A 24251-nucleotide genomic window follows, 5' to 3' on the forward strand; every position below is an offset into this window, starting at 1 on the left:
TGGATAGTGTCTCTGTTTAACACTTTCAGCTGTTCCCCATGGTCCCAGAATAAAAGCCAAGTTGTCCCCATGGCCTGCAGTGCTGGTCTACCCCAGACCTCTCCCAACTCCCTCATGTCTCTACTGTTTGTTTGCTGCCCTTCCAGCCACACTGAATTCAGTTCCCTTCTTTTCCACCCCAGAGCCTTTGTAGAAGCTCTTCCTCCTGCCTGAATACTCTTCACCCAGTTCTTCCCAGTTCTTTACGGCCTATTTCAGTCACGTGCACAGAATAGAGAGGCCCTTCCTGACCGTCCTCCATAAGTGGCTTCTACCTGTTATCCCCATTCCAATATCCTGTTCTCTTCAAAGCATTTCTTACCATTGTTACTTGTTTGACTTAATGGGTTTTTTTTTTTTTTAGCTTGTATTCTCTATGATACTAGAAAGGTGTGAGAGCAGAGACCATGGCTCATTCACCTTAGCATCTCCAGTTCTGGTACATCGTAGGTCGTTAGTTAATAGGTGGAACCCTAGATCAAGAACTATGACAAGTCTGAGATCTTTAAGAATAAGCCTGCTTCCTATCCATGTTCTGGGGGAGACCTTGTCTCTATTATGCTAGATAGTAAATAAACCTCCCTTTACTCTGGAGAGAGACACTTCCTCTCCCCCAAGGCTGAGCCTTACACAGACAGCCTTGAAAAGGCACTTCTGAATAGCCCAGCAGTCAGTGTCCCTGCTCCCAAGACCTTCAGAAATGGGAGCACCCCAGAGACAGCTGTCCCCCAACACCATGTGAAAAGGCTGATTTTAGATCCACCAAAGCACCCGATGCTCTTTGAGTGAATGACGAGTACATGAAACACACAAGCCACATAGGTGGCCCCTCGGGTGTTTCCTGGCCCACCTTTAAAGAGTTTCAGCCCAGAATATTCATTGTTAGACATCAAGGAAACTGGAGCTTTTAGTCTTTTGCTTGATTCTGAAAAACCCACCCATGCACTCACTTGAGTTCTCAGAGTGCCAGAAACAAGCTACATCCGGGTTCTGGAAGAACAAAGCTAGAAAGAGAAACACCGTTAAAAGAAGGCAAAGTCGCATGGTTCGATTTCTCAGTCCAGAACAGGAATAGTGGGAAATTAGGCTGAAAGGAAACGCATCCTTACCACTCTCAGTGACTCCATTAGGAACAGTTAGACTTTATGGTTCTTCATACCCAGTCGCCATGCCAATGTCCCCAAATCTCCCAGGGTTGTACAATGTCACACTTAGAACTAGTGGTTTGTGTTTTTCTTTTATCATCTTAGTAATTTGGGACCTAAAAATCGAAATGGGTTTTGTTTTAATTGAAGGCAAAAAAAGAAAATAATAATTATAATCTTAAAAGAATGTGTCTATATGTATGCCGACCCAAATCAACATGAAAAAAAACTCTAAAATGATCAAGGGCAAAGTATAGCTTGAAAGTACACATAGAAAGTAAATCATGAAATAAAATGCTTATGCAGCTTCCAGAAAAATGTGAACCAACTGAACTTCATAAAAAATAAAACCCCAAAAGCTAAGCATAAAAGGATTTGTGTATAACCCAATGCCTGTCATGTAAACCCAAAATCATTTCTGAGGTATCATTCATAGGTAGAGCCATGCACCGTTTAACGATGGGGATATATTCTGAGAAGTGGGTCATTAGGTGATTTGTTCATTGCACAGACATCACTTACTCACACTTAGAAGGTGGATCCCACTACACACCCCAGCTATGTGGTGTGTACCATCTTGTGTGCACTCCATTATTGACCAGAATGTCACATGCAGCTAATGACTATATTTTGATTTTTTTTATTATACTTCCTAAAGCAGGTTATATTTTTACTCTGGGAACCTGACATTAGTAATAACCACTCTCATCTTGAAAAATCACCCTCTATTCCAGAAGCTAAAAACTGATTCACCACATTTCAGACCTCATCTCACAGTGATAGGATGATTTCTTGGTGGGCTCTCCTGACAAAAGCAAAATTCACAGCGATACCAGCCCTGCAGACTTGCCTTGATGAAACAGATGGGGTATGGCGATGACTTTCCACGCACAGAGCCAGAGTCCCTGTCCCACCATTCCCTGTTCTCTCTGGGTTCCTGTTGCTGGTCTTTAAAAATGGCGGATGACTGCCTATTAAAGGGCTGCACCAGCAGGTAGGAGAGAAGCTAATCGCTCAGTCTCTCTCTTTTTTCAGATTCAGTGCAGGACTGTCCGCGAAACTGCCACGGGAATGGTGAATGTGTATCTGGCCTGTGTCACTGCTTCCCAGGATTTCTAGGAGCAGACTGCGCTAAAGGTATGTGCCACCGCTACCCCCCTGTAGTTGGAAAACAAGCTTTACTCAAGCTTCTCAGATGTCAGAAGAGGCACCCAAGTAGCCTTCCCAGCCAACATTCCAGCTGGGATGTTACGAAAGCCCATGTGTGCTCAAAGGCTGAACCCTTGGGTGAAGAATAGGCTTTGATATATGACCCTTGGCCAATGTACCTATAGGAACACAGCAGTTCTCCTTGGCACTGAGGTGTGCTGAGAAGAAAGATTTGCTAAAAATGAGATGGTCGGATTTCCTGTAAAAGCAGAAGTGAATTACCATCACTCCTTTCTTATAATCATTAACTTCTATGTAATGGAAGATTAAGTATCTCAGGGTTAGTAAATTTCATTCATTCTGGCCAGCTACACTCTTAATCTAGGAAGCGCTATTTATCTTGGTGGAATCGGTTTTAAATTGTATTATTAATTTATCTAGACTGCATAGCAAAGAATGGCTGGGGCCTTGGGATTCTTGGGGGAAAGATAATATAAGAAAGAAAATGATTCTCTCAAAAGCAGGGAATTGAGGGGCTGCAAACCTAACTTGCAAGAGACCTTCAGTTCGACCTTGAAGTGGCTCAGTCGGAGGCAAGATTAGTGGCGCTTCTTGCTCTTTGACATAGTCCACGTCCACACACAAACACGAGTATGTCCAGATAAACACAAATAAGAAATTCAAACAGAATTTTTAAAGTGATACCTTTATGTCTCTTTTCTATTTTATTCTATTTAATTTTTTTTAATACCAGGTATCCCCCCACTACACTGATTTCTGTCCCACCACTATTCAGAAAAACAGCCCGAAAAACAGTGACAGGCAGGTTATGAGCCCTTGTGAGGGAGTCAGACAGTCCTGGGTCCCCACCCCAGCATCTCTGCTGAGTATCTCTGTGACCTTGAGCAAGTCATTGAACATTTCTGAACCTGGGTTTTTGCATCTGGGAAAGAGGGGGTGTCAATTCAGGAGCTCATCATGAGGACACAGTAAGATCCACACAGAGGTCTAAGTGAGGCACCTTGCAAGGTGTCAAAGGGATGGATTTTATTATTTACTTATTTATTTATATTTTTCTTTGTCTATTTGAATCTTTTCATCACTTTTATCTGTGCTTCATTAAAAGATCCTCCTGCTTAGCTATTCTAATGGGATATTCCTGTGAACTGTGTTCTCCCACCTTCACCATACTTGCTGGGAAATTTTTCAGGTATTCTCTACCTTGCCCAGATTTGAGATTTCCAACCTGATAAAAGCTAACTATTCAGTAAATGGAACTTTCTCATTCTTCTCCTTCTGGTGGCCCATGTGTGAGACTCATTCCTAAATGGCACCACTTGCAAACAACTCCTCTGTCCCCCAGTACAGAGAAAGATTTGGTCAACTCATCCGATACAGAAGAATAAGAGTAAGGAGCCACCGATCAGTTCTCCTGCCTGGGTTTTGGCAAAGCAGGCCTATGTCCACAGGCTTGGGGACACTTCAGCAAAGTGAAAACTCAAACCTCCAGCTCCTACAGGCACCGCACGCAGGCTCTGAGGGGCCTGTGGGAGCAGGGGCCGACCCTCTACACCGCCAAGTCCCATGCGTTTCCCAGCCAAGGCTTCCAGGGAAGGCAAACCTCAGTACCGTTCGAATGGCTCTTCTTGCGTAATCTAATTTTCCTGGGAGTGAAGGCATTAACGAGAGGAAGGACAGGGCAGTGCTTTTATATGTGGCTGCAAATGGGCTGAACACGGCCTGTGAGCTGTAAATGTATATTAACACTGACACACATCGATGTATTATTAATCCTAAAAACCATGTGTGCTCTGACTGCACAGCCAGTTACTGGCCTTTCAGAGCTAAGTACCCCGGCCATTTAAGAACTCTTCGCTCTAAATCCATTTCCAGACGAGCGTCCATCCTGCATTATGGATCTGTAATGGAGCGTGCATTTAGCTGCTTAAAAGGGCTCTCGGTGTGTGTTTCGCATTCACCACCTGCCCTGTGGCTGGGCGCACGCTCCGAGTGTGCATTAGCCATGCTATATAATTGATCCTTGTGAAACAAATATTGAGTGGCTGTTGAGAGTAGTTGCTCCTCAGTACTCAGTCGCCGTTCCTGAGATTGGGCTTTGAACTTATTTATATTTTAATTTAACTGTTGATGCATACAGGAGACAAAATTGAAGCGCTTAAAAACTAAATCTGCCTTCTCCTGTTTCCCCATTTGTTCTGGGCGAAGCTGGTTGAGAGTGTGAGGAGCAAGCATCGACCCCACTGCCCTAAAAACCTTTCTCCATAAATATTTTTGAAATGGACACAGTTTAGGCTGCTTCACTGTGGAGAACATGAGCTTTCTTCTTTTCTGAGCCCTTCTTTCCCAAACTTCAATCTTTCACATACCACATTTATTACCGTTGCCGAGTTCATGGGCCACTGGTTACTAACTTATTTCTTTAAATCAACTCATTATGTTTACATAGATTTGTTGTAAAAGGTACAACGTCAGCCAAAATTGAAATAGAGAAAACTAGGATCAATTATCATAAATAGGAAATGACAGTGCATCCCATCCACCTCCACTCCTAACACGCGGATCTCACATTCACAATCCTGAAAGTGGACTTAGCATGTAGGCCAGCCCTGGACACTTCATTCCATAATTATCAATGTATAAAACTAACATTTTCCTAACTGTACCTGGGGATGCAGTGAGCAATGGCAGAGGAGTCATGTGACTTTACCTGCTCTGGCTTCAAACCGGTAAATCTAAAGATCTGCACCTGATTTACTCCTGAGGCATAATGCCTGTACTTCCAATAATTTTTAAATAGCAAGAAATAGTTCTTACATGCTAAATAAGTACCAAGCACCATACAGAGTTCTTAATACATACTCTCATTCATCCTCATTACACTATAAAGTGAATCTTGCTTTTACCAATACCCTACCTTCCCATTTTTTAAAAATTTTTTTTATATAAAAATCCTCTTATACTTGGACACAAGTTGCCAAGAAAGGACATATAGTCTCCATACTGTTTTAACCCAGATCTCCCTAATGTCAACATTTTAAATTTCCATAGTTCAGTTCTTGAAACCAGAAAAATTAACATCCATGCAGAGCTATTAACTAATTTGGGGAATTTTTTCCAACAATGCCCTTTCTTCTCTGGTCCAACATCCCACACTTTGTCCCGTCTCCCTTGGTCCCTCCAATCTGTCCAACCTGTGCCAGTTGTTCACTTTTCTTTGCTTGTTTTTCATGACCTTGATTGTGTGTGCACGTGTGTGCTTGTTCATCGGCATGTGTTCCTGCCCGTGAGTGCATGTGGTTGCTGGGAATTGATCCCAGAGTCTGTGTAAATTCACATGGCCTCTACCTCTGAGCCACACCCCCAGCCCAACTTTCACCCTTTTGAAGAGTGTTGCTCAGGTGTTTTGTAGTTCATCTTTCATGTTGGGTTTGTCTGATATTTTTCATGATTAGTCCAAGGCCATACATTTTAAATAAGATACCATGCCCTGTGCCCTCCTCAGTGCACCGTATCAATGATGCACCTCCAATCTGAATAAGAAAAAGCATTAAATGTGGTTGTGTGCATATGCGTGCACACAGGCCTATTTTTCTACTTTAAACATAAGCCACAGAGGCTGAAAGTCTGAATCTCATTGGTCCTGTGCAATTTGTCAGTGGCTATGACAAGTCGCCAATAAAAAGCCACTTTGAGCCCAAGAACCTCCGGGTGTTAACAGGGAGTGCTGGAGCGGAGAGCAGGGGTTGCTCATGCAGCGAGGAAAGCAGCCGGCTGGCCTCCTGCTCCCCACGGCAGTGCATGCCACCTCCTGGCTCTGGCCCCTCATCACTTCCCTTCTTTCTGGCTTAGAAACCCTGAAAAGACCCCGAGCCCAAGGTCCTCCCTCATCACAAATTCACAGTCCCTCTGTTGCCTCTCTGACAGCTGTACCAGGATGCCTTGAGTTCTGCCCTCTCTGCTACTGCAGGCACCAGCAGACTGGGGCCCTCCTGCCAGGGGGAGAATTTGCCAAGCTAGCAAGCGAGACTCCCATCACATCCAAGCAACCGGGTGTGTGTCCAAGTGACAGAAATTCAGACTTACTCTCTTGACCTCTCGATGCGCCCTGGTGCCCTCAGGTGCTCGGTGCAGGCAGCAGCTCCTCGTCTTCCTCTACACCTGCCAGTCTGCATCAGGCATCTGAAGACATCCTTGCAGCGAGCAGAGGGAGCCGTCAACGTGCATTTGCAGGGTACTCATTCTGCCTCCCCCACTGAGCCGAGAGGTCCTGAGAGGTGCTGAGGTCAAAATGACACTGACCCTCACCTGGAAAGAGCATATACTGGTTCTAACTCATGTTCAAAGCCCGCCGAAGGGACAGAACTTATTTGTGCATTTAATAAATGCTTATTAGGTGCCTTCTATGAGACAAGCGCTACACTGGAGAGATGAGCAGGAGAGCCAGGGCCTGCCCCTCCCGAGGCTCCCGTCTGATGGATGGGCTCTGAAAACAAGTGGGGCATAACAATGTGAGTCCAAAAATGCTGTGGCGCAGGCTTAGAGCACTGTAGACTTTACAAGGAGGAGATAAAGGAGTTTACGAAGCAATGAAGTGAAAGTGTTGTAAATGGGAACGTTGTCAAGGACCTTTCAGGGTCACTCCAGCACAAGGCTTGGAAAATCACCCTGGAAGAGGCAGACGAACGTGGAGGGTTTACTCTACTACCAGTTCCTGAAGATAGTTGCATCGCAGGCCACACCACCATGTGTACTCCCAGGAGGGGTCTCCACTAAGCAGGAGGAGAGCAGAGAGAGAACCAGAACCCCTGGGCACATGCCTCCGCTGAGGGTCAGGGTAGAGCACACAGGCAAGAGTTGTGAATGATCCTAGGTCACCATGGGAAGGACTTAGGGGAATCATGGCAGGACCTGCCTTCCCACCCTGCTGTACCTGTTGCCTGGGCCAGAGGCTCACACCCTGTCTGTGGGGATATGGAGACATCAGAAAAATGAGAAGTTTCAAAGGTTCTGAAAAATTCACAATATAATGTGGATTTAGGGAAATCGCCAGGCAATTGTAGAGGAAACCCTGTGGAGAAAGACTCTAGTAAGGGAGCTCAACCAAATAGTGCTTTTCAGTGTAGAATTTTATTAATTGTGCAACACAATAAGCAACTTGTTCAGATCCAGAGCTTAAGGGGAAAATGACATTTTTCCTGGTAATTTGTACCATTTTCCATCAGGCGCCTCTCCTATCCAACAGTAGTTGTGCTTATTATCCAAGTTATTGTTTACCCCACCATTTTTTTTGTTATTACTGTTTCTTTTGCATGGCTTCTCATTATTTTAATGCTACCTGCTGGGGGCTAGAGGTGTCTTAATTATTGCTCCTTTTCCTTTCCTTACTTTTATCTGAGCACCTTTCGTTGACTTAAGGTCTTCCAAGAGTTGCAAGGCACCCTTGCATTTTGGAGGAGAGCCGTAGCTTCTGGGCCCCCTGTTTTAACACTGGCTCCTCCCATTGCTCATTTGGGCTGAGCTGGAGGCCCTGACCTGCAGCAGGAACATAACACATCAGAGCCAAAGCTGTTAGGTAATGTGAAGCTAATAGCGATTAGAAATGACAGCTCCTGCCGCCAGACAGCTGTCAGTGGGGCCTAGAAATGCCACAGCTGCAGGAACGGGAAATCTTCTCTCCAAGGGCTGGTTTCAAGTCTTAGCCAGCCTCTCTGGAGCCTTTGAAAAGGGGAGCAGGGATCTTGCCATTTTTCTCCTGTTAATTAACTAGCAGATATACACACAGCCCAGTGCCTTGTGGCCATGCTATAGCACTAAAATTCTGTCATCATCACCACCATTGCCATCTCCATCATCACCATCACTATCAATATCACCATCATCTCCATCACCATCACCATCAATATCACCATCACCACCATCACTATCACCCCTATTATCATCACCACCATCACCACCATCATCACCATCATCACTATCATCACTATCACCACCATCACCACCATCACCATCACCACCATCACCACCATCACCATCACCACCATCACCATCATCATCACCATCACCACCATCATCACCATCACCATCATCAACATCATCGCTAACATTTATTGAATACTTACTGTATGTCAACCACTGCACTGAGCACCTACATAATTATCCCATTTGATCACCAGTTGCCCTGTTTTATAGATGATTGTCCTCTTTATAGATGAGGAAATTTAGAGGCACAGAAAGGTTAAGTAACTTGCTCAAAATCACTCATCTAGAAAGAGATATTAGTGGAATTTGAACCAAGTGGTCTGATCTGGACTCTCATACTAGACCAGCAGGAGGCTGGCCTCAGAAGACATAAGTGGCACAGGGATGGGCCCTCTGATGGCTGTGCACCAGCTTTCTAGGTTTGAACCCCTAAAATATTTTTGAAGACAGGAAATGAGGGCTTACTAAATAGAACTGTCAGGGCCAGATTTTGAAATAAAGTCCACATGACTTCAGACCCGGGTGCTCCACACCTGTCTCTCCCAGCCACTCGGTACATTGCCCACATCCTTCCCACCCTGCCCTCGATCGCCAACTCCTACCCCAGGGTCCTCTCCACCCTCACCTCCACTGCCTGTGCATGCGGCCACCTGATAGTGTTGCTCCTCCCCATTTCCAGAGCTCTCCCAGCACCATGAGCACCCCGCTGCCTCCCCCAAATGCCTTCAGAGGTTCCCCATGGCCTCCCTCCGTGGTTTAAAGACATATGTCTGGGGAGGGTGTTATATATGCACATTTACAGTTTCCTCCCCCATGCCAGGGCACTCTGGATTGTAGGACTGGTGTGCAGCTCATTTACAGGCCTTTTTGACACGCTCTCAGCGGGTAGGATGCAGGTGGTGAGGCTCCACTTTCTGAGAATGAAGAACACATTCTTAGAGGCCCTCAGTGACCCACAGTGCTCCTGCTCCGTCGCCTCCCACCAAGGCCCAGAACTCATCCCTCATGGAAGAGGAGGGGCTGCTGCTTCCCCTTCGCTCCCGCTGTTTTCTTGGTTGGGATGTTCTCGTCAACCCCAGCCTTTCCTTTCAAGCTGCAGCTTGTCCATGAAGGTCAAGCTCACAGGGCAATGCCTGCCACCCCAGAAACAGGCCTGCAGTCGCTCAGGGCTCGGGAACATCTTGGCAGCCGCGGCCCCTTCCTGCGGTGCCAGGTCTGAGCTGGGTGGTTACGTCAGCCGCTCCTGATGATCACAGGCTTCTCACTGTCATCCTTGTACTTCCCTGCACCTGGTTGGGGACCTAGTACACAGTGTGTGCCTGCTAAATGTCTAGTGACTTAAATTCAGGGAACAAGGATAACAAAGTTAAACATCGCCGGGAAAATGTCACAAGAACACGAGCAAGTGCTGGAGAACAGGACTCCAATGAGTCCGATGCAGCACGCGGGGGGAAAAATAAATGACAGCTTTCAAGGTACAGACTGGAAGGGATGGCATGAGAGAGGGAGAGGAGGGGAGGAGGAATAAACAAAGAAGTATTTACAGCAAAGAAATGCTGATTACTCCCCAGTGGGTGTGTGTTACTACAGAATAACAAGGCAGTGCAAAAGGAGAACTGTAGAGTTTGAATTTCTAGATTTTAATCCATGCTCCTCTAGTTAACTGTGCTCATTTTAGCAAATTACTTAACCTCTCTGAGCCTCGTTTTCTTGTTTGTACAAGGGGGACATTCACGATGTTACCCATTGCCTTGCTGTGAGGACTATAGTGAATTCATGTAAAGTATGTGGAGCAGAGGTGGCATTTATGAAACACTCCGTCCATGTCATCAGTTGTCACCCACAGGGAACCTCAGGATCATTCTTTACTCCTATTTTACCGTAGAAGAAATGAAGAGTTACGGAAAGTAAAGTTACACAGCAGGGTCAGATTTTGAGTCCATGTCTGCCTGACCCTGAGGCTGGTGGCCCTAATGACTTGTCAGGAAGACTCCCCCTGGGTCAAGAGCGGTGACCCCTCTTGAAGCCCCCAACAGTAAGCACTGCCCACAGCTCCAGGGGTCTCCCTCTCTTGGGTGGTTCAGCCTCAGCCTCAGCCTCCTGACTCCCCAACACCTTCTGCTGCACGCAGGAGAGCAGCAGCAACCCCCCAACCCCCTCCCAATGGAGGCAGGTCCCCCTCCTCTCCAGAACACCTCCCTCAGAGCTGCCTCAATAAGGAAGCCCCTTTCCTGTGTCACGGGTAGACTCAATCTATCCATGAAAGGTGCTCAGGTCTATCTGTCCTGCCTGGGAGGCATCCTGGCCCCTTTGGGGCCCATCTTTCACACCTGCCTCCTATCTCCCCAATTCACCCCATGGTCCTCATTCAAGCAGACAGGCAAGGGGCATAGCTGGTGCCCACAGGAAAGTTCTAGAGCCCACTCTGGCCTGCAGAAATGTGCAGGATTCCTTGACAGCTAGGACCCAGGAGGAGAGACTTGAAGCAGGTACACCCAGGACATGTTCTGCAGAAAGGGACTGAATGGCCACACTGGGCAAAATCCCATTCTATAAGGTAGTATAAGCAGAGTCACTACTATCTATCACACAGGAGCGAGCAACAAGCCGGGCACTCGCAGGGGGTTCACATGAATTATCCCATTTCATCTTCACAACATAAATTATCATTCTTATTTTGCAATTATGGAAACTGAACCTTAGCGAAGTGGAGGCCCCTACCCAGGTACAGTGTTAGAACTTTAACCATAGGATGAGTGACAGCCACTCTGCAGTCGTGGGATCCTCTTAACATGCAGATTGCTGGGTCCCACCCAGAATTTCTGACTTGGTAGGTCTGGGGCCTCTGGAGCTTGTGAAATTTCCAAACTCTCTGGCCCCTGGCCACCCTTCTGAATCAGAGTCTGCATTCTCACAGGATCCCCAGATGACTCCCGTGCACATTCGAGTTGGAATCTAGATAGCCCTGCCCTTGAACTCCACTGAAAAACAGACCAAGAGAACTGTGATCCAAAATAGTGACATCACCTTTTCCCTCTGTCCCCCTGGCTTGTTGGAAGACATGGGAGACCGGAAGCTACAATGTTGCATTACCTGGCGGCCACCTCCCAATCACGGCCACTCAGGTCTCCGGTACTTGCTGCATTCCCAGACAGAAATCAGTTCATGGTGTTGAATCTGTCAGCTCTCCAAAGTGAACTGCTTCTGAGACTAGAAGAGTGTTTTTCAAACTACTAGATAAGCAACAGAACAGCCCTAGAAAACAGACTGCCCGACCCTGGGGAACATGTAGATGTGGTGCACACAGATTGGGGGAAATCCAATGGTTGGGAAGGTCTTCCATATTAGGAAATAAACCAGACTTTAGAAAGCAGGCCAGCCAGGACCGTGGGAGAGGAAAGAGGTATTTTACGCCCTGCTTTGTCTCTTTACAGTGTAACTAGTTGAAACAATTTTATCCTAATGAAAATAATGATAATAAAATCCTACCTATTGATTTCTTTCGATGCACCCGGCACTGCACAGAGTTCTTATCATGCATTATCTCATTTCCTCCCCTTAGAAACCTAAAGAGTAGGAACTCCAGAATTCTTATTCCACTTTAAAGAGGAAGTAATTGAGCCTTAAAGTGTCCAGTGTTATAATAACTAGCAAAAACAAAGTGGGGGGGGGGAAGCAAGAAGACAGGCTACCTCATGAGCTTGCTTCCTGGCCTGGCACTTTCCTACCTATTAGGGAGGCAGCAGTAAATAAAACAAACCCAACGAGCCCACAGGACACTTCCACGCTGTGGATCTTGGGACGTCCTTAATTTGCAAATTTGCCTTGATGCTTAAATCACACCAAGACGGTAAAGTTACTTCAGTCTAGACTTGCACTGCAGAAAAGCTTACTGTGTACTCCAAAGAATTTAAATATTCATTATATAATTGCTGCTATCGTCACACATACACACACGCACACATGCACGCACGCACACACACACACACACCCCTTAGACTTTTTTAAGAACAGCTTAAGTACTTATCGACTGCGAACTTTTATAACTCCAAAATGGAGGCGTCTCCATATCTCTACAGGTATTTTAAATGAATTGAATTAATCATAGGCTTAAAAGTCTCTTGTGATCTTCGTTAACTTCCCTGGGTTTAATTAAAACATCTGTGCACTTTTAATTTATCGATTCATCCAACTCATATGTCATGTTTTTAACACACCCCAGCATGCTCTGCATCATTTTTAACCCGATTTCCACTTAACTAAAGCAATTAAATTCACCCTGGATTAATTAAAGCATCCATACTTTCGTGCTTAAGTCAGCGTGTGCTTCTTTCCCCACATGGCTCCTGAATGTCAGAGATTTGACACACCTGATGAGTTTTTTGTCCTTCTGGAAATTCTTCCCTGAATCACTTCCTTGCTTATTAATGTGCCATTTGACAGAACGAGGAGGAGGAGGAGGAAGTTGGTGCACCTGAACTTGGGCCCTCTGAGCTGGGGGGACTCTGACCCTGTCAGCCAGAAGAGACCTTCTGGATTCCTGTCTTTACAAGGGTCCTGTTGGATCTTGCCACCGTCTGAGTATTCTGGGCTGGAAGGTGGGGCGGGGCGGGGAATCAGGCCGGAGGTGGCCATGGCAGTCAGAAGGACAAGTGATCTTTGCATTGAACTTTCATAAGCACTCCTTAAGTCTGCCTTCCAACTTCTCCCCTCCTCCTCCCTACTTGAACCATCCTTTGCTGTCCTGCCCGTTTAGTAGGGAGAGAAACTGTAGCAGGCACCGTGTTCCACGGGCTTCCTGGTCAGTCAGGGTGGCCAAGCAGTTGTCCATAAAGTGACAAATTATCTCCCTGAAATTCACATAGGATTTCTGGCCCTACCAGTGTACTTGACAGAGCCTGCTTCCCCGTCAGCCATGGTAGCACTGCGGTGAGCAGCCTTTTAATTTTTTTTTCCCCCAATAGAATAAGCCAAGAATTACATCTCCCTATTTTTATCTGCACTCACTTAGTTGTTAATGAATCTGAATATCTGGTCATACTTTTGTTGACAATCTATATCACTTCTGATGTCCTTTGCCCAGGTTTTCACTCCTTTGTTCCCTTTTTATTGATTTATAAGAGCTGCTTCTGTATTGCATAGCCAACTTTATTTTGTCAAACACGTTTCAAATATTTCTTCCCAGTGTTATTTGTAACTTAATTTTCTTCTTCGAGTATCCTTTGTCAAACAGAAGATTTAAATTCTATGTAATCAGATCTGATCACTCTTCTTCAGAGTTTCTGGAATTTATGTCTTAACATCTCTCACCCAAGAAAATAAAATTAGTCTTCACTATTTTCCTAATATTTTTATAAGGTTTTTTTTTTTCTCTCCTCTTTAGATCTCTGCATGGAATTTATTTTTGAGTTCAGGGTACAGTAGGACAAATTTCATTACCTACTAAATGAATTGTCCATTGCAGGGATCTGGCTAGAAGTGACACTGTCCTTTCCTAACACTGTTGTGCTCAGCACTGAAGTTAAGTCCACAACACTGAAAGAAAAAGGAGATCCAGCTGTGGTGCTGGGAACCCTGAGTTTTGATTGTCTGGCCCCTGAGGCCCACATGGCACACCTGGATTGCTTTGGGGTGGGGGACGGAGACTTCTGTCTCCCGTTGCTGTTCCCTGTCACCTCGCCCAGCTAACAAACACCCTATGGGGTTGCTGCTCATCGGTGTTCGGTGACTTCCTGGTATGTGAGGCAATCAGTTGTTACTGCCATCTTGACAATTTACCTGGAGTATGAGGTTCAGTTAGAACGTTCTCACATCTCTTTTCTACAGGGGTTTTGAGTCCGTTTTCAAATAACTTCTAAAGGATCCCCCTCTTCACAACCAGCCCCGCCCACAGCGGTTTGTCACCCTGCAGGTTTCTCTCCTGCTTTCCTAGCGGAGCCTCCCCAGCAGCCTCTGCGTTTCCTGCAGGTGTTCTCACTGCCCCAAGCTCCACGTAGAAAGGATTTGTCTCTCCAAAAACAGCGGCTCTGAGCAGTGAGTCCCGTGTTCCTGCCGAGTAAACACCCCTGAAAAATCATCCCCTCCCTTCCCGAGAACTTGGGGAGGGGGAGCTCTTGCTTGATCATTAAAATGAGCTTCACACCATTTAGGTGAATCTAAATTGTGTCATTTTTTTGTCATCCGCCTGTTAACTTGTCAGTCGTTAGTGGCAGCGGTAATTTATTTTTCTTCTGCGGGAGTCTTAAAGCTTCCATTTACTAGATTTAGTAAAACAGGAATAGTCAATTTGTACAAACATTTTAATTAATTTCAAATAGAAGCTTGAATGCACAATGTTCTACTCTTGCAAGCCTTAGGAATCAGAGAGAGAAAAGAGAGAGAGAGAGAGAGAGAGAGAGAGAGAGAGAGAGAGAGAGAGCTCGACAGAAAACACTTTGCATGTGGTTCCTGGCCAATCCGAACTGGTGCCCACCCACCACCAGAGAGGACGAGGGGGAGAAACTGATGAACTCTTTTAATATTATCTGGTGCTTTTCCGGCAGCAGTGTTGTGTGCTTGCACACGTGTGCTTGAAACATACTGCATTTCTTGTTAACCCTTCAAGTCGGGATTTGTTTTCGAATTTCATGAAGGAGCATCAGTTAATTGTCTAGCAGGTGCCAGCTCTCCTGCTTTGAGTCATTGCACATATTATCTCACTTAATCGTCCCATCAACGCTGAGAGAAAAAAAATTAGAGGGGAAATTGAGTAGGTAAGGAGTTCAGTCATCTTGCTAAAATCCCACGTTTGGAAGAACGACAGGCTGGGAATTGGACCCATATCTTTGTAGCACCGACACCCTTGCTCTTTTCACTTCTGCTTTGTTTTACTTCTTGGAAAGGTATGGAGTCAGAGTTATCTTTTGATAACCTGTCATAAAAAATAATGTAGATTGCATGGTTGTGAAAGTATCAGAAGAGTCAACTAATACAGGAGGCTCCCCTTTACATGCAGCCTCTCAATGTGAAAGAGTCCCAGCCTTAGGTACAGGGATGCTCTGGGTTGAGTTATATCTGAGAATGAGTCTGTTACCCAGAGGGAAGGTACTTAGGTGCTTCCATGCAGACAGCCCAGTGACCACTGGAGGGCGCTCACCTGGCATTCATGTGCACTTTGCCTCATGGCAAAAAAATTGCTGGAGCTCCGGTCTTCTTACAAGCCTGCCTTCTGATTTTGCTGTCAGCCTAGCCCATCCAGTGCCAGCAAACATCACAGTGCTGTGCATCTCGGACCACACTCCCAGCAGGCATGCAGCAAACATATTGAAAAAAGGCTGCATTTAGAAATGCAGAGAACTCTCCGACCTGACTATTTTCCATTTTTTTCCCTGAGTAATCTAAGTAGGTCACACTTTATATCTGGTTTCCCAAGTATCTGATTTTGAATAAAACCCATTCTTACCTTCTAGACAATTCTTTTTTTTTTTCCTTATCACTTGGAGTTTATGCCAAAGAAAAGTTTCATCCTAAATAAAGTAAATAATCCCATTTTATCAACTAATATAGATAATTATTTGCTCCTACTCTCTACCCTCCTCCACCTACTGGGGTGAAGAAGGGTGCAGTAGGAGACAGGGGTGGTGATTAGATGTGACTTCCTCTGCCATCCTTGACAGCTCCTGCAGTATGTGTCCCTCAAGTCACAGATGGCCCTCGGAAGCTGATCCACTCACGTTTGTGGCCACGTTTCTCACTGCCTTGTTTCAGTGTGGGAGAGTGGAGACGGGCAAGACATAATGCAGATTCTAGTCTTCCCACCAGGAGATACCGTCAGCATTACCCAGATCAAAAATGACAAGTAGATTTTCTCTTGAATGCCAATTCTGCCTGCTTGCAGGTTTCAGCCTGAGCACGGCACTGAGGGTTTTGAAGCTCTGTGTAGGCTCAAGAGGGCAAGATGCCATGATCGATTAGTGATGTCTGCAGTGGTACAGGCATAGAGAACAGGAGTCCGTGTTGCTCACATAGACCTCCCAGACTTTGAGCTTAGCATGATTCTCATGAGGAACTGACATGGAACAAGCTGACTTTGTTTTCATATCCCCGTCAAAACTTCAAGAAATGTTTCATGCTAGTTCATTTTTTGTACAGTGCCCATTTTGAATCTTGGGCACCCTGGGTTCAAGGCTCTTTCCTCTATCCTCTCATAGATGGTCAGTGTCTCTAGTAACTGTGCAGAACCCTCTGCTTCAGTATCCTGAATGAGAAACATGCTCCTCGCAATTATGGTCCAGGTGAATGCAAGTCCCTCTGATGCTTCCATTTATAAGCTCATTCTTCTCCTCTGATAGATTCATAAGGGTGAGAATTCTCCTGGAAATAGTGCCCCTGGTGTTTTTCACAGCTGTCCCATTATGAAGCATTTGGGAGGGAACTATCTCCTCAATTATAAGCCAACTGTTGAGATGTTTTTACTTCCAGCTCAGTTTTGCAGTTAAGGTAAAACATGCACTTTTCCAGGAAAAGACAGCATGAGAACCTCTCCAGAATCTGTAAAGCCCTATCTTCCATAAACGACTATGTAGTGCTTGCTCATAAATCCTGGGGCGTCCCTTGCACACCGAGAACCTAGGGAGAGATATTGACCCAGTCAAGCCCACAGTGATGAACACACGGCTGATAGGAAGACACCAGGGGTAACTTAGCTGCTGTCCTCAAGCAGCTTACAAGATCTGGTGAAGTTAGACTCAGGGGAAAAAGTTAACAAGAATATAACTACACAAAAGGGATGGACAAGGCCATGGGTCAGTTGACACAGATGTGAGTTGGCTGGACCTGCGGTGTCCTCCTGTCCCAGAGATGGCCTGGTTGTGTGTGTGTGTGTGTGTGTACACGACTATAGAGTTCTAGGAGCCTGTGCTTAAAATCACAGGAGTCCTAAAACATGATTCCTAATGGTCTCTTTCTGAGGCTGGTGCTGTTGCCAGAGAAGTGTTCCCATTTTATCCGCAAATAATAAGGCAGTTTGGAAATGTAGATTCTTTAAAGACTGAGACCACTGAAGTCCCATCCTGATCAATTCCAAAGGGGAGAGGAGGTTGGCACAATTGAGGCCAAACTGCTGAGAAGTGTCAGTCATCTCATCCCAGACAGTCCCCGCTGATATTTCAATCTTTCCCATTGACAGACACGGAGGTGAGCTGCTTGACAGTCTTCCTGCCCTCCCCTACCCCTTTTGAATAGTCCAGGTGTATTTTATCTTTATACCTCAGTGCACCTGCTGCTCTTTGAAGTAGGCACAGTGATTTCTTCAAGGTGTAAGTAAGAAACTGAGGCACAGAGAGATCTCCTGACTCCAATGTGTCCCATCCCATCAGCTTGTCACAAAGGAGTTGATGGATCTGAGGGTGAAATAATTAGCAGAATGGATTCTGATCCCCAGGCCAACAACAATAACAAGAGGAAGTCAGGGTAGCTTTGGTAAGGGCACAGCTTTGGAGGAGGCCAAACTGGTTTCCATTGGGACCCTCAAGCTCTATGCAAGGGGTGAGTGACTTCACTGGGCTGAGCCTCCTCTGCAAATGGAGATCCTGAATACAGCCTCCACTCAGACAGTGACTCTGAGGCCCAAGTCAAGATTTGCACCTGCCGGGTGCAGTCAGTGTTGGCAGCCGCTGGAGTCGATAGCATCTAGCATCGTGGTCGGTGCTATTTATCTGAAAGTGGACCTGTACCTCCTTGGCCACAGTCCCTGGCCCACAAAGTTGTAAGCAAGACACAGTGCCAGACAAGCTCTCCCTCCTTAGACTTGACACAGCCCTGTGGATGGCGGCCCCTCTGACCTGGTGTTCTGTCTTTGGTTTCCACAGCCGCCTGCCCCGTCCTGTGCAGTGGGAACGGACAGTATTCAAAAGGAACGTGCCAGTGCTACAGCGGCTGGAAAGGCGCCGAGTGTGACGTGCCTATGAACCAGTGCATTGACCCCACCTGTGGGGGCCACGGCTCCTGCATTGAGGGCAACTGCGTGTGCTCCGCAGGCTACAAAGGGGAGCACTGTGAGGAAGGTGAGTGGTGGGGCCCAGGGCAGCGGTGGGGTGACACACAGCCTGACCCTTGGCCAAGGAGCCCAGGCTCCCTGTTTTGCAAAAGAAGCCTTAGCATTTTGAAAGGAAAAAAAATAAAAACAACAACTTAAAAGCTTTGAGCAACTTCTTTAGCTGTAGAACTGAAAGGCTTATGGAGATGGTTCTAGAAGGAAAATCTTGTTTTACCCTCCTCTACAGGCAGTAGCTCCTTCGTTTTTCTCTTAAATGGCCCTTTGTCTTCCAGTTTTCTGTCCTCCTCCTCCTCCTCCTCCTCCTCTTCCTTCTTCTTTTCACTTTTTCTTCCTTTGCCTCCTCCTATCTTCTTCCCTCTTTTATTTTATTTGAAGTCTCCTGAATTGGGAATTACTAAAGCTATCCAGAGAATTCCTGCGTCCCCCCACCACCCCCGCCTTCCTCAAAGCTGATTTTTTGGGGTTTGCCATTGTCATTTGTTCTTGGTAATCTAAAGTCCATATTCTTCTGGGTAAATATTTCAACAAAAATTTAATATCAGGTAGAAAGCAGGCTGGTTCGAAAGGCTACCGGTATCCAGGTCATTCAGAGACACCAGGTGGGGCAGATTACACCAGTTACCCACAATCACACAGAGCTAGAGGGGAGAGGCTGTGTGGCCAGCAGGACCTCATGAATGCCAAGGAGCTCACGATCGCATGCGTTGAAAGGCCTCCAGCCCTCCTGGGGAGAAATCAGGGATGTCATAAACTGAAGCTGATCAGACAAAACACAGTCCAAGATCAGGCTTGGAGATCAGAAGAGGGGGAAATGGGGAGGGAGCATGGGAACCGGTTAGAATTTAGAAATCAGCTCTAACTGGTTCTAATGACTCTGGTTGGGTCTTTCGGGAGAGTTCTTCCAGTGCCAAGGTGATGAGACCAAGTCCTGGCACCAACGAGGCAGGAAGCTCAGCTGCCTACACCCTTCTCGAACATGGTCTCTAATGGCCCACCTATTGCTTCTCCCAAATAAAGAATCAACCACACTGGGTCGGAAGGTAAAAACTTAGGTTCTCTCCCCGCCTTATCGTCTCCCCAGCCTTTGAATTGGGTCAGTTGTCTCCCAGCTGATATCCTTCTGCTAGGTCCATCCCCTAGAGAAGTGGCACTGTGCATTCAAACAGCCCTCTTTTGCCTCCACTGTGTATTACAAACACAGTGTCAACTCACCCATCAAACCAAAAGACAATCCAGAGCCACCCCTGTTCCACATGAGGTGGCTTGAGATGACCACCCAGGATGTCCGCCCAAAAAAATCCTGTTGGTTGCAATCTTCCCCCGATTCTTTGAGCTCCTATAGGATGAGCTTATAATGAGGGGTTGCAGGATTCTGTGGTTCGTTAGGCCAGTGGGTCCACTTTTCCATCCATTAGTGTATGGCTTGCCTACATGCTATACAACATACACCACCATGGCAGCCTCACCACACAGTAGGGACTGTGCCTAGCTGATCTTTAGATAGGCCCACACTTGTGAAAGCCCCATTTCACAATTTTAAGAACTGTGGCTGCCAAGAGCTCCTAAGGCACACTTCTCCTAATATTTCTCCACATATTAACAGCCAGGTCCTTACCAGGGTCCCAGAGCCTGACTCCCAGGACTTCCCTCTCTCGATTTCTCTATTTATTTCCTCCTCTATAACAAAAGGTAACCTCCCCGTGTTTGTATCATAAAACCAAATTGGGAGCCTGGGTGGAGGAAATACTGATTTAATAACCCTGCTTGAAAGGTGAAAGTTCTTAAAGATAAATGGATTGTAGGAGGCGAAGCTGCATTCTCTGAAAACATGGGACAGGCCAACGATGTGACGAGAAAGGTCACAGCGACCTTCTGCATACATCATTGGTAGGAGAGAGTTGGAGCAATAACACTGCCGTCTTAGGGTTTTTCTCTCCAGGAAAGATTGCGCACATCTGTATGAGTGGAATATCAAGTGGTTCTTCAACTTCCTCACTCTCCAGCCAGCCTTATTTAAATGTTCAGAGCGAATTAAGCACCCAACAAAACAAGCAAGCCACGTGGAACCTTATGAAACTGTGAAATTTCCCCTATTGATTTCTGCTACCCAGAAAGAATGAGCCGAGGTGATTCATATGCTGTTTTCAAAATAGGAAATGGAATCAGAAAGTCGGGATCAGCACTTTTTCTTCCATTTAGCTTTTTATTCCTAATATTCATCATAGTCATAACGTTCAAACAATTTACCTGAAATGGCCAAGGCAACAAAATCAATAGTTGCCATCCTCCACTCCTGCTGCATAAACACGGTTGTGCTATTAACAGATTTGCACAAGAAAATAAAAGGACGTGTTGGGTGACGTCTGGGGGAGTGGGCAGGTGATGAGAGAGGAATTGACATATTAGTTGAAGTCAGCCATGTTCCCATGTCAGTTTCATGGTTGAGTCATTTTTCAATGACATTTAACTTCATAAATGTAATTCATGGTTCTTCAGGGGGTTATAGTACATATTGTTTGTAAAACTCCTTGACCTCCTTTTTCATCCTTAGGGATAGAAATTGCATTCATAACCCTTTTTTGCCAAACCCACAGAGAACCCAAGACTAAATGAGTTCTAATGATTTCAGCTGCCAGGGGGCTGGCGTCTCGAGGCACAGGGTACTTAGCTAGTTGAAGGCTACTACCCGGCTTTTAAGTGTAGCACTGTCTCTATTTATAAGGCTTCGTGAAATGCCATAGTCCCTTCTGCCTGCTAAAGACTCTAAGGACATGGCCACAAGACCATCTTATAAAATTGGAACTAAATTTAAAATTCATAGTGAAACTGCTTCTCTTCAAGTTTGAATTTAGTTATTCCATCAGCTACTGTAATTATATAGCACTAAGGGCATATTTACTGGTATCGCTGACCAGAGAAAGGGTTAGCTCATATTTCTAGATACTATAAATGGTTCTTTTGATGACATTCTAGTACTGGGCTAATAAATCTCAGTGGATTTTCCTGCTTTCTTCATACCATAATTCAGCATAGAAAAGAGAGAGCTAATTTATCTGGAAGAAAAATGCCTCTCTCACTCTCTCTCTCTCTCTGCCTCTCTCGCTCTCTCTCTCTCTCTCGTTCTGTCTTTGGTATATTCCTTTTTATTATTTTATCCTTTTAAGAAAAAGATTATGATATATTTTTTGAAAGTTTCTAACTGTTTGTATCCTACCAAACATTTTAAATGGCTAATTATAGGTTGAGAGGAATTTTTGAGGCAATAACGCACACGATATTTTTGTGTATATTTTGACTTTGTATTGTCAGATATAGGAACCAAGTAAAGAAAAACTGGAATTGGGGGATTTCTTTTATGAGAAAAATATGAACATCACTGGTGCTGAATGAATGAGCTCATGTTTTGCAGATCCCAAAATACAAACTATTTCTAAAAGCAAAAAAGGGCACCATTTCTCTTGCTAATCTGTCTTTCACACTGGAAGTTGGTCCTGCCGGTAAGGAGAGCTCACAGCAAACTCTGTAGTGATAGTGGGTTGAACAGGTGCTGCTCTCTGAATTGCACCAGGCATGAGACCCCGCAGGTGCTGCCCAGCTCCCTTGTAAGATCTTCTGTGTTTCCACCTGTCCGCTCACCATTATATGCAGGCGCGTTCCACCACCCTCAGTAGAGCAGATTAGAAAGCATCGGCAGGGTTTATATCGTCAGGAGTTATATTTCCCAAGGCAGTGAATTCAACTCCAAAGTGATTGTTAACAAGATTAAGTAACATCATCATAAGCATCTCCAACTAACAATAAATCCCTGAAATTCACCTTTCTGGGAAGAAAAGTCATTGTTTTTCCCATGGCCCAAACAGTTTGGAACTAACATCCACTAATACTATCTCCCTGAAAATATCCAAAGGGGATCCTGAGAAACATCTCTTAATACTGAAAATTACTGTTTTTGCTCAAGAGAAGGGGGCTCATTGGAAGCTTCATGAACTGTTGTGATTTTTAATAAATCCAAACTCCTCAAGTCTGACATCCCCCAGGACTATCTATTTAGATTGCGGCGTGGGGAATTTAAATAATGTCATATTTAGAGTCCAGGTATTCTCCATATTAAAACACACTGTAAATTTTGTGCTAAATGAGAAAGAAAAGACAACCACGATGAGCAATGTCATAATCCACCCTACAAGAAGCTGAATCCCTCGGGTCGTCATCCTGATGTAACCGTGAATTATTTAGAGACCAAACGTCTTGCATATTTCAATCTTGGCGTTGGGCAAGGAGGAAAGACAAAATCTTGTCTGAGTGTTTGAACCACAAGGTGGCACACACACATTCAGCGAGCTCCAAAGTACCTGAAGAAAAGAACTTAAAGTGGTCTCAGGCTGGCTGGGCCTCCTGGGTGATGGCAGACACATTGCTTTGATCTAGGCCAACAGGCCTGACTTCAAAGCTGTTAAAGTCACAGTTGTGTAAGTCTTAGTCAAATAAGGTGATGAGCCTTCCCTGTGTCTCTGATCCACAAGGTAGCATCTGAGCCCCCTCTACAGCACAGCTCCTCATCCAAAACCCATGTTGTGCAGATCTTTCTCCTCCAATCACCGAGACATCTTGTCCTAGGAATACCCAAGGATGCCGTCCTGCCTGGACAAAGCCTTCAGGCCCGGTGGAGGCCCACGGCTTGGATCACATGCTCCTGCCAAAGCTCTGTCCTCAAGAATTGGCCTGGGTGGATTCCTGGGCAATCTCCTTTAAGTGACCTCCTGGATGTCTAGCCACGCTGACTATTAGGAGGGGCAAAGAATAGACCAGGAAACTGGCAAGAATGGCAGTGTTCAGAATCTGACGCTTTTACTTGTCCGACTAGCTGGTGGAGGGCTAGTGCCCCCACCAAAAAAACTCTCCTTCCAGTCCACCCATGATTCCTGGTAGGAGGGCCACCCTATCTGGATCCATTCCACGCCAGCACCGCCTCTCTGCCTGCACCTTCACTAACCCTTCAGCATGTGGGTGCCCCAAGAATCTAATTATAGACTCAGCCTAAGTGAAGCGTAAGATGGAGAGTGACTCATTTATGAGTTTCATGGGTTTTCTTTTGAGTCTTGTGTTCCCTTTGGAAGCCAAAGGTTAGTGAGGTTAGAGGGAGCCTCTCCTTTCCCCGCTTAGCAAGAGGAGTGTTGGATTTGGCCAAACGTGCAGAGAAATTGGGAGCATGCTCATTTCCAGGTCAGCACAGTCAGGGGACGAAGGTTTGTGAAGACAAGGTTCCAAAGGTTGAATGACACACCTCGGAACTTACAGGAGTCTCCCTAATTCTTTGTTCTCTTGCATCCTCTCCAAATTGGAGATTGGGTCTTTTGACATATTAAAAAAGCCTTTTATTTTCATGAGTGCTCTTCAAGGCCCTGTGGGTGTTACCTGGACTGCTCCATTTGCCCCATGGCCCATCCCCCATGAGTGATGAGTACTTTTCCTTTGTTTTTTTTTTCTTCTCAGTGGATTGCCTGGATCCCACCTGCTCCAGCCACGGGGTCTGTGTGAATGGAGAGTGCCTTTGCAGCCCTGGCTGGGGCGGTCTCAACTGTGAGCTGGCAAGGGTTCAGTGCCCAGACCAGTGCAGTGGCCACGGCACGTACCTCCCCGACTCAGGCCTCTGCAGCTGCGATCCCAACTGGATGGGTCCCGACTGCTCCGTTGGTAAGCCAAAAGGTTTTCTCCACGGTCTCCCAACGCTCGTGCCCAGGGGTGCCATCCCGTGCCCAGACGGATGGCCCTCTCCTCTTCACACTAGCTGGGGATGGAGGGACTTGGGCCAGTCGTACAGTGCCGTTCTCACTCCTCTCCTTAGCGACAGAGTTTGTGGTCTTTGAGAAACAAGGAGAAAA

The 24251-nt window shown here is 45.9% G+C and overlaps 1 protein-coding gene across 18 annotated transcripts in view; it reads left to right on the plus strand.

Moving 5' to 3' along the window:
• The window catches only part of Tenm2 (teneurin transmembrane protein 2), a 2558256-nt gene that overhangs the window by 2413279 nt on the left and 120726 nt on the right, over positions 1-24251 (plus strand). For all 18 annotated transcript variants that reach the window (XM_078052148.1, XM_078052158.1, XM_078052210.1 and 15 more), the window contains 3 exons: positions 2220-2321; positions 18182-18376; positions 23863-24063. In XM_078052148.1, coding sequence (XP_077908274.1) covers positions 2220-2321; positions 18182-18376; positions 23863-24063 — 498 coding nt within the window. The remainder of the gene's footprint in view (positions 1-2219; positions 2322-18181; positions 18377-23862; positions 24064-24251) is intronic.

This window comes from Ictidomys tridecemlineatus, chromosome 1, assembly GCF_052094955.1.
Source record: "Ictidomys tridecemlineatus isolate mIctTri1 chromosome 1, mIctTri1.hap1, whole genome shotgun sequence".
In the NCBI taxonomy this organism is placed as follows: Eukaryota; Metazoa; Chordata; class Mammalia; order Rodentia; family Sciuridae; genus Ictidomys; species Ictidomys tridecemlineatus.